Here is a 10445-nt window from a genome sequence, read left to right on the forward strand (position 1 = left end):
TAAAAGCAAATATTAGAATGTTTGTTGTGACTAAAGTGAAACATTAAAAACAAATGTGCAGAGAAACTGAAAATAATTCCACATTGGGCGCCATTTTGTTGGGAGTTAATCAGTAGGAAAAATATAAAGATAGAATCCCCAAAAAGCAGTTAGGGTGAGTTCTGGCCAGACCCGCTGGGCCAACTTCCAGTTCGGTTGTCTGGACAGCTTTGGTTCAGTTGCAGTGAACTCTGGTTCGGTTCTAATGCACATGTGAACGCCAAGCAGACCAGAGATCGCTCCAAAAGCAGGAAGTGGAATACAGCGCTGGGGGAGAAATGGCTCATCCTCTGAACAAATACCAGGTTATTCAAACATCTGAACAGAACCAGAACACAATATTCTTTTAAAAAAAAAATTTATTGAGCCCAATCACCTTGATAAAAACATCAGTAGTAAAACCACCTTCCATTTAAAACAAATCCCTGATTAAGACGGAAAAGAAAATTACTTGGATGTCTCAAAAAGCAGAATCGATGCCGTAGCACAACTCATTGCATCCAGGTTCTGCTTCACGCTCCATCAGAACCGGTCCAGACTCCTCAGCAGTGCATGTTTGCTCTAAAGTCTATGGTTAGGTACATTTTGATCACAGAAACAGGAAACAAGCAGCTCAGATCCGGAGCGTTGTGTTCAGCTTGCAGTCCAGGATGCGTCTTTTTACTTGGACTTGGCGAAGCCGACCCGGTTGTTCTGGCGGTCGAACACGGTGTAGTACTGACCGATGAAAACGTCTCCCAGGATCCACAGCGGCCCGGCGGGGGGAGGGATGTCCAACGCCATGAAGCCGCTCAGACAGATTGTCTTCCCAGCCTGACTCTCCTGCAGGACGAAGGGCAAAATGTTACCGTTACGCTTCCCTGAACGCGTTACCATGGGTCTATACAAAACATGCTCAATACATTTTTTGTGCAAACTCATTTTTAGATGATAACTTAGTTTGGTTATCCTTCCAGAATGAGTCGTTTTAGGACCTCTTGATACTTTAGATCCAAATGAGCTGCTGCTGGCCACGCCCCCCAACTCAACTCACACCTTTAAAATGGCTGCAAACAGATGAGCAATCATACAACTGTACATCTTTGTTAAGGAGGCTCCACTTCTGCTTTTCAAACAAGAATGCAGGAAGTTATTCCTGGATGGTAACTCAACACTTGACCTTTCCAGCAGCCATTATACAGCGCGTAGAACTATAAAACTAGCTGACCAAACATGCTGGAGCTCCGCTTGGGTTACTATGTGATGGGTGGAACTCGGCTGGGGTTGCTAGGTAACGGGCAGTGCCTGGTGATGTTACATTCTAGAGGTTTTTGAAACATGTGAGACAGCAAATAACATTAACTTATAGCTAAAAAAGAAGTTATTTTAAAGCATTTGGGCTGTTTTTAGAAGCAGTAGAAACAAACATGGAAGAACAAAAGTTGTGCAAATGTGAATTTTGCATAATAGGTCCCCTTTAATGACCTGTGAGTAAATCTGACAGAAGGAGCAGAACAACTTCTCTCTCCAACAGACCTGCCTCCTCAGCTTCAGAGCTGCACTTGTTCTGCTTTTAATGATTCAGAGTCAATGTGTTTGGTACCATCGCCCCCTGCTGGTTCACTCACCTTGAGGATGTACTGGTCTCCAGTCAGACTGTAGGTCTGTCCGCCGATGTTGAAGGTGATGATGGGCAGCGTTGGGACCTTTTCACAGGGCACCATGTACTGAAAGACATTAAAATAAAAAATGTTTATTGTCAGAAGGCAAAATTCTTTTTTCACAAAGTTTTGACATTTTAATTTAATGAATTTTGTGGCCTGCCAGTGGTTTAAATTTGCCAGTTTTAGCCTCCAAAACAGAAAAATAAAGATAAAAATATTGGTTTAAATCCAAACCTAAAATAAACGGAGAGTCTGTGGAAAGAGTACTTCAAGCCTCTAAAGTTCTCAGAGGCTTGACGTGTTTTACAGACATGAAAGTGAAGAATTATTCTCCTAACACGTCTCCATTCTGCGTTTATCACATAAAATTCACTGAAACTTGTAACATGACAAAATGTGAAAGGTTAAAGCCGTGGCGTTTCCTCACCTCTCCCTGGATGAGCGGCAACGCGCCGATGGCTTTCTGCAGAGCTTTGACCTCGGCGGCCGGGCCGGTGATCAGAGACGTCCCGGTGTCCACGATGGCCTCACAGCCGCCTTTACACAAACTCAGCTGGCTGCCGATCGTCATCCTGGAACACAACAGAAAATTAAAAACAGAACTTTGCTTTCCCCATCTGAGTAGAATAAATAAAGTGCCATAAAATATTTGTTGCATTTCTAAAAAGTCAAAGAGATACTAGTACAAAAACACCAATATTGTAATACAGTTAAGAAAAGCCATTAAACTCATTTTAAACTATAAGCAACGATGCAGCAGCTCCTGATCAGTTTTGAGGTCAAACTTCCAGCTATGTGATCAATAAAATGTAGAAAAGAGGACAGGGTTACAATAGTTTAGCTTTATTTAGCTGTGAACTTTTGTTCGTCTAATTCTTAGTTTTTAGAGTGCCTGTTGGTTTTTATTAGTCAAATATTGTTTAGTTTTTATTAGGTGTAGCAGTTTAAGTTTTTTCTATACCTTTGTTAATCTTTTTAGCTGCAGAATTAAAAAAAGATCAAACTATTGTATTGTGATTATGTAAACATCAATTGGGTAGCAAAACAGACACAAGGTGCCATTTTCAAAAATTTCACTAATTTATTGTTAAATAACCAACTGACTTCTGTGTTTTCTACCAACTTTTACTGTCACCATTTTGTAGCCTAGCATCGGTGCCGCAATTTGCCGACAGCTGAAAAAAAAGAAAAGAATTCGTAACCAGAAAAAGGAAGGGTATTATTTCTGTAATTTTACAATGTTTTAGTTTCATAAATGCATTATATAGTTGCAGTTATTGTTTTCCCCCCCATTAATCACAGTTTTATTTCAGTTAGAAGGTTTTCTGGGTTTCAGTTTTCGTTGGCTTTGATTAACTATAATAACTTTCTTAAAGAGATCAACCTTCGGTGTGTTCATCTTAAATGAAGCATAAACAGAAACTGGTTTAGTTTAACTTTGGGGACTGCTGTGCAGGTTTGTGTGACTCTTACCCGTCCATGTGGACCTGCCAGTAGGCCTGCCGGCTGATGTTGACGTAGTGAAAATCTCCACTGTAATATTTCGGGTCGATTCCTCCCAGCAGCAGCTCGCCTCCCGGCTCCGTGTCCGGGTTCCTGAGCAGAACAATTAAAAAAACAAAAAATTATTTCACCAAAATTTATTTAAACAACTTTTCAACTGCAAAGGTCTGTCTGTTTACAGAAACTGCAGGTTTTTAGCTCAAAATTAAATAAGTTATTTCTGTGGCGCCACTAGAGGGAGCTAGTGCAACATCTACTTGCTGAAAGCTGGAGAACAAGAAGCTCAAGATTCTCAGATCTGCATTTATTTTGTTTATATGGGGTTAAGATGTGAACCTGTCCATCTTTAAATCATGATTTCATCACCAGCTGCAGTTTGTTAGAATCTGTAGCAATTTACTGATATATTTAACTTTAAAGTAACATTTCACAGGCTAACAGACAGACAGCCTTTTCTATTAGAGTAGTTCTAGAGATGCAAATCTTTGAGTCCAGAGATTCAGTTCTGATTTTTAGGGTTTGTTTTTCAGCATGTAACAGATACAAAAAAATGTTTTTTTCCATATTTATTGAAATTGTCACTATGACAGTTTAATAAGAGACTCTGAAAAGACCCACCAAGTCTGTACTTTACATTACTGACCAGCTAGCATACCAAATGGAGCCTTTCATCCATCGTTTGCACATCAAGGTGTTTGATTCCCGTGAAGAAAAACATCCGTCTCACCTGTTCAGGTAGAAGGAGAAGATGTTCTGCTCCACCTTCTTCTGGTTCATGATGTTATCGAACACAGGAGCCACGCCGTCCACAGAGATCCGGGGATACGCCATGCCCAGGATCCCGTCGAACTTAGCTGCGATGAAGGCGATGCCGGGCTGCTTGATGGCTTCGCCGAACAGCTGCTTCTCCACGGCGATGTCACCGATCTGAGGGGAGAGCCGAGTCAGCGGGTTTCACACGGCAACGACTCGGGTTTCACACGGCAACGCTAGGAAAATATGATTCAATTACGAGAAACAGCCAAAATATGAGAAGTATTAATTCACAAGAAGTCATGATTCACAAAATGGTACAACTTTACCCTCACATGAGTGCATTCTCATATTTAAATTTTTTCATAGCGTGGCCCTGATACTCGCAGTTCTGATCCGATCCGCAGTGGGAGGAGCTTACGGTGCACGTATCCTGGCTGAGGTATCCGGACAAACTGCCAGATCCATACTGGATGGCGAAGGCGGTGCCGTTCTTCACATATGTGCTGGATTTAGCGGAGTTATATTTGTGGTGAAGCACTGAAAGGAAAGCAGACGGTTAAATTCCCGGTTTGTTCCGGGTTTGGCGTCAGAGGAGACGGACTCACGGCAGGCGATGTCCAGCAGGGAGCAGTGAACGGAGGGGACCCACAGGTTGGACGAGCCGGTGTCAAACACCACCATGAAGGACTGGGGAGGCGTGCCCAGACTGATCTCCCCGTAATACTGAGCCTGGTCGGGGAAAACAAGGTCAATCAAGGTCAAACGGAGCAGGCTTAATAATTAATCAGCCAGTTTGACCCATTTTCACAGCAGCGGACAACGCGGGTCAAACCGCTACAACATGAAGAGGAACAACAGAAAGGAAACGATTACTCATGACCTCCATCAGATTTCTGCTTCATGTGACCAAACGCTGCGTTTCTGTTGAGTCATGCTCAAGAGTTTCTCAAACGCAAAATGGAGAAGTGGATTCGGATTTATTGTACAATTAGTTTTCACTTCTGCTTAAATTTCCCTGAGAGTGGAGAACGTTTCTCCCTCCAGCAGAATTACCCCTGAAACGCAGCTTATACCGAGTTCATTTAAAAATAAAAATGTTTAAATAGCAAGCTTAAGGCTAAAAATATATGAAGTTGTAACATAACTTGTGATAAAATACTAATAAAGCTTCATTATGAATATTTTAATAAGTGGAAAAAACTTCAACATAAGCTTAAAATAAAACAAAATAGTGCAACTTTAGTCATTTAATAAGATATTAATGTAAAGTTAATAAAATAATTACAAATTGTAGTTATTTAGAGTTTAAATACTTCAGAATTAATTGTATTACTTCAACAATAAATACAATTTTGATTTTCTTAAAGGTGGAAGATAAAAATTATAAACCAAAAGACCACAAACTGCCCCAGAGCCACACTTTGGACACCCTTGATCTAAAAGTTGTGATCATCTAATATTCTGCAGCCTCAGAGTAAACAAACCACCCGCTGATGGAGATCAGAAACCGTCACACTTCCCCAGAGTTTCAGCACTTTATCAGGCTTTCTGGAAACGTTGCATAATTCTGCAACAACCGAGCCGTTGTTCTTTCCTCTTGCAGCTCGGCTGAAACAAAACGGCTGAAAGCTTTTCAGGCCGCAGCTTTAGAGAAGCAGACATGCTTACATCCATGTAGTTCTTCAGCGTTTCTGGAGTGGGTTCATTACTGGACGGGAAGCCCAGGTTGTACTTCAGGGAGTGTCTGTCGGCCAGCAGCTCATCGGCTCTTCTTCCCGAGTCGGTCAGTTCGCGTCGGATTGAACGGAATTTCTTCAAGGGAATTCTGAACAAAAAACAAAAAACTGTTTAAAAACAGGTTAAAAGTTTAATTTAGACAATTTAAACAGTTACACTTTACTCCAGTTTCCACAATGAAGCAAAAGCTGAACTGACAGCAACATTTATGCCCAAGAAAACCAAAGATCTGATCTACTTCTGTTATCTACTCCAATAACTTTTTCAAGTAATGTAATGGTAGGATAAGAACGCTTACTCAAAGAGCAAACTTTAAATTCTGATGAACATTTAACACTGGAACTGGAAAACATTTTAAATATCCAAAATAAACAAAACAGAAACAATAAATTATGAAGTCTCCAAACAAAGTTGTCCTTCAAAAAACGGTTCAGTTCAGACAAATTCTCCAGACTGAGGACTTTAATCACCCAGTTTTTGGTAGAAAGAGAAAAACAATAAACCATGCAAATGGAAATGAACCTTTATTGAATTATTGCAACACTTATGAATCTTAGGTTTTCATCTTTTTCTTTAGGATACAAATGCGTCACAAATTTAACTGCAAGATGCAAGAGCAGAAAAGGTGAAATGTGGGCTTCCTAAGACAAACAGAAATTTTCCACAAGGAGGAAAATAAAAATCTATTGGTACAATCTGGTTCACAGCTGACCCAGTTACCACACGCCTAAAAATAGTCAGCTGAAACTTTATTTTCCTCAGTCAGGTGTTGAGTTTTATAGTCACCTCTTAAAACAATAAAGATGATGATCAGTATGAAGACATTTTATTGTTCGGGTTCATGTTTTAAAAGTCAGCCACTCAATAGCAATGTGTAAAACAGTTTGGAAAGACCTTAAAACAGGAAGTGTTTAGAAATGTGAGGGTTTTTCTCAGAGTAGAGCTGCTGCTTCGCTGCACCAAAAGGTCTGCAGAAGGTTTCAAGATGCACAGAACTAAAAGTAAACCCCAGCAGAAACAAAGTATATAAATTATTGATTCTGAATTAGGAATAGCTTGGATCAGTGACACTGTGGCCGTTTCTGCTCCTATTGGTGGATTCAGTCACTGGCTGCAACAGTCGCCTCAAGCAAACAGTTGTTAGTAGCTGCTGCAGTTGGTGGTTTTGAGACTTCCTGCCAAGATAAATTTGTAGAGAAGTCCATATCTACTTGTTAAATCAGTCATGTTACTCATTTTATTGTATTGTGGCAACTTTTGGTTTGACAAGAATAATTTAGCTTTACCGTAAGAGGAGCAGAAAGAGGTTTTAATCATTTAAAAGTAGCTATGTACACACCAAAGAGTATGAGTATTTGAAATGAATCAAAAAATGGAAATTCATCTTAATTTTGTTGTTTTTGTTGTAACGGTTGTTTGGAGAAACATCAGCTGAATGCCTTTTATTTCAAGGCAGAATATTCTGTCACTTTTATTACCATAAGGATTTGTTTATTGAAAATCAGAATATGCAACTTTATTTGTTTTCAGTATAGATCACAACATTTAATTGTTAAAACTTCACTAAATAATAATTTGATTGTTGTTATCATAGTTACAATGTAAGATGAGTTTAATTTGTGTTTCAACTTCAGTTTGTTTGCAATTACATCTCAGCCAAATAACCAATTATTCTTGATTATTTTAGGCTGAGCCAATTAAACTCGGACTCCTCTTCCAGGTTACACCAAACCTGAACAACATTTGTTGTGTTGTTGGTTTTAACAGGACGTGGGGCCCTGACCCCCAAAAGGCCTTACTTTGGCCCTAGTTACAGTTTATTCTCATCATTAGTCACAGAAACACATTTTTAATCAGCACACAAGATCTGTTAATTCTCTTTCAGATTAAAACTTGTGTACCAACATAATCGTTTTAGCAAATTTTGCCAAGACACCCATTTCTAAGTAGGTTCAACTGGGAATAAACCAGGATGCAGACACTGAATTTCCTGGAAAGATTATATAATGTCTTCTGACTTGGATGGTACCATGAGAGGGATGTTGGAGATTCCCATTTGGACCCGGTATCTCAGTAACTTGTCCCTAGACAACCGGAAATGACGCAGAGGATGGACTGATAAAAACCTTCTTGTAGGCGTTTTGCGGCTCTAGATTGAAAATAAACTCCCGCCCGTTATTGTAAATTCAAAACCATATTTAGTAAAAAATAAACCGAAACAGACTCTCCGCTTACAGAATCTCACCAGCCTGATGTTATTTAATCTACTTTATGCGTTTCTTTGTTGAAACTGTGAGACCAGGTGTCAGCTAACGGCTTCAGCTTCATGTCACGAGATTAGCGGGGCTTGTTGAGGCAAACAGCGGGTCAGGTGATCACAGAGGGAGACATTAGCACACAAACCTCCAAATGACGCTTACAAACCGCCATTATGACCGTTAATGCAACACAGGTAACCTTGTGTAAGTTGCTGCTAACGCTGTTAGCTCTAACTTTATAGCTTTTAAGGTCGTTTTAAGCTGATAGACTAAAAGGATTAAACGTTTCTTTGTTTGTTTCTTTGTTTTTTTTTTTTTACTTACCGAACCAGGGCGTCGTTCGTCAAGGCTAACGCCGCCAACACCAACACGACCAGGCTCCTCATTGTGCCAGAACCGGGACCAGCAGAACCACAATGACTGAGCACTTCGAGCTTGTTGTCGACAAACAGCCGACTTTTATCAGCTGACCCAGTCAGCGTCACGTGCCTCCGGAACAGCACGGTGGTGACGTCACTGACGGTTCTTCTTTTCTTTTTTTTTTACTTCCTGTTTTAAGCTGAGGAAAAAACCAGGGAAAAAGCCAACAGGAAGGCTAGAAAAACGTACAAAAAAATTATGTGATTTAGGATACAACACAGTAACAGCGCTAAAACAAATTAATCCTTTTTTTTTTGTATGAAAAAGCAAACAGACATCAGAATTAGTGAAAATACAGGCACAAAATAAAAATGCCGTTTTCCAAATTTGGAAATATTCTTGAAAGACAATATTTCCAAATTCCAAGTTAGAAAGATTAACTGCAACGACCTTTGACACCTCATTGGGCCGCCAGGAATTAGCGCCCAAATCTTTCAACATAATCCTCATTTGGGTAAAGTTGTACTTTACCCAAACATTGTACTCAAGTAAGAGTTGCACTTCTTCCTTCAACATAATTTTACTCAAGTAAAAGTAAAAAGTAAGAGTAAAGTATTTTCTAAAGAAACTAGTTAAGTACTTGTTAGCTAATAACACTTTATTTGTACAAAATAATCAGATGAAAACATTTAAAATTATGTGCAAATTATGCTATTTTAGAGAGTAAAATCAAAAAGGTGCAAATAAAAATGATTACAAAATAACAAATTCAGGGAAGAAACATGTTTCCAAACCAATTTTTTTCAACATAAGTTATGAAAACTATGGAAGCCATGAAAGGCAAAAAGAAAAGAGAAAACGTTTTTAAAATTATTTTATTTTATTTTTTTATTTGCGTAGAAGTCCCATTTTCTTGTTCTGACCAAATTTTTTGTTTCTCTTAATATTAAGGAAATAAATGAAAAAAATTGTAAATGAAAATATTTAAAAGTTTTTTGGGGGATTTGTTTCACCCAGATAGAAACTTTTTTTTTCTTGAAGTGAGCTATAATAAATATGGGATTTGCCAAATTTGACTAATTTTGTTTTTCTATTAAGCCCGTATGACTGTAAACAATCACTATATGTCGCTAAATGTTGCTAAGATAAAACTCAAATACTTGATGAATTTAAAAAATCAGCCATATGTGGGAAAGCATGATAAAAAATTAATTTACCTACAGAAAACATTATACATTATATCTGACATGTTTGCAGCGAATAGTGGAGAAATACCAACAATATGGGAAAATATATGCAGACATAGAAAAAGGTAGGTATGCATTAGACAAAGCAGCAATTATTCTATATTTTCCATTTATTTATTTAAACAGCCAATGCATATCTGGTAGGATTGTCTTTTCAATATAAAAAAAGCTGCAGAATTAGGTTTATGATCAAAAATTATCCAGGTTAGACAAAAATAATTTCATGTTTTATCCAGTAAGGTTTTATCTGTTTTACTGTTGAATCATTTTCTGCTGCATTTTTGTAGTAAGATGAGCAAACAGGTTGTTTGGTGCAGAAAATGAATCCATTATCTACCTTTTCTATTTTAAACATTTTATCTCCAGCACGTTGGGATGTAAATAATTAATCAGCGCCGCTGCAGCTGCAGTTTTTTCAGAGTGAAGCTGTTGCCTTGTAATGCTGAGGACTGAACAGCGAGTGGCTGCCTCACCCTACAGATACATCTCACTGTGCGCTGTCAAAATCATCTGATTGTTTGAATTGTTTCTTATGTTTTACAGGATAATATTAAAAAGACACCCAGGTATTTAAAAGAATAATAGCTGCTGTATCTTTCAGTGGTTAGGCAACATCCAGCCATCCATCACTTGTATCTGATGGAGTTGTGTATTAATGCTACAGTATCAGTGAAAAAACGTCAGTGAAACACAAAACAAAGCATAATTGCAGATGTAGAGGAAGGAGCTCTGTTTGAATGAGACAGTTTAGAAAATGCTATGTGTTCAATGTTTAGCTGTAGCTAAATCATTAGCTAGATGTTCACTATATATTTAGCTAAATATTTCGGTGTTATAGCTGTAGCTAACTGGTAGCTAACTGGTAGCTAACTGGTAGCTAAGTATTTAAATCTTTACCTTAA

At 38.5% G+C, this 10445-nt stretch overlaps 1 protein-coding gene across 1 annotated transcript; it reads right to left on the reverse strand.

The window, feature by feature from the left end:
- Positions 1–380: 380 nt before the first annotated feature.
- Positions 381–8418, reverse strand: ctsd (cathepsin D). The gene is made up of 9 exons (XM_028014628.1): positions 8261–8418; positions 5610–5766; positions 4547–4670; positions 4360–4478; positions 3913–4112; positions 3156–3278; positions 2110–2254; positions 1647–1745; positions 381–861 (listed from the first exon to the last, which is right to left on the reverse strand). Exons 1-9 carry the CDS (start codon positions 8320–8322, stop codon positions 700–702), a joined length of 1191 nt encoding a protein of 396 aa, XP_027870429.1. The 5' UTR covers positions 8323–8418; the 3' UTR covers positions 381–699.
- Positions 8419–10445: the final 2027 nt, after the last annotated feature.

Source organism: Xiphophorus couchianus, chromosome 4 (genome assembly GCF_001444195.1).
Source record: "Xiphophorus couchianus chromosome 4, X_couchianus-1.0, whole genome shotgun sequence".
Taxonomy (NCBI): Eukaryota; Metazoa; Chordata; class Actinopteri; order Cyprinodontiformes; family Poeciliidae; genus Xiphophorus; species Xiphophorus couchianus.

What these genes read in the sequence shown, in the direction of transcription:
- ctsd (XM_028014628.1), bottom strand. Translation starts at nt 8,322, where the DNA reads ATGAGGAGCCTGGTCGTGTTGGTGTTGGCGGCGTTAGCCTTGACGAAC. An exon ending in CCTGCTGGACATCGCCTGCC is followed by an intron (nt 4,479 to 4,546) that starts GTGAGTCCGTCT and finishes CTTTCCTTTCAG; the next exon opens with TGCTTCACCACAAATATAAC. An exon ending in TTCTCCTTCTACCTGAACAG is followed by an intron (nt 3,279 to 3,912) that starts GTGAGACGGATG and finishes TGTTCTGCTCAG; the next exon opens with GAACCCGGACACGGAGCCGG.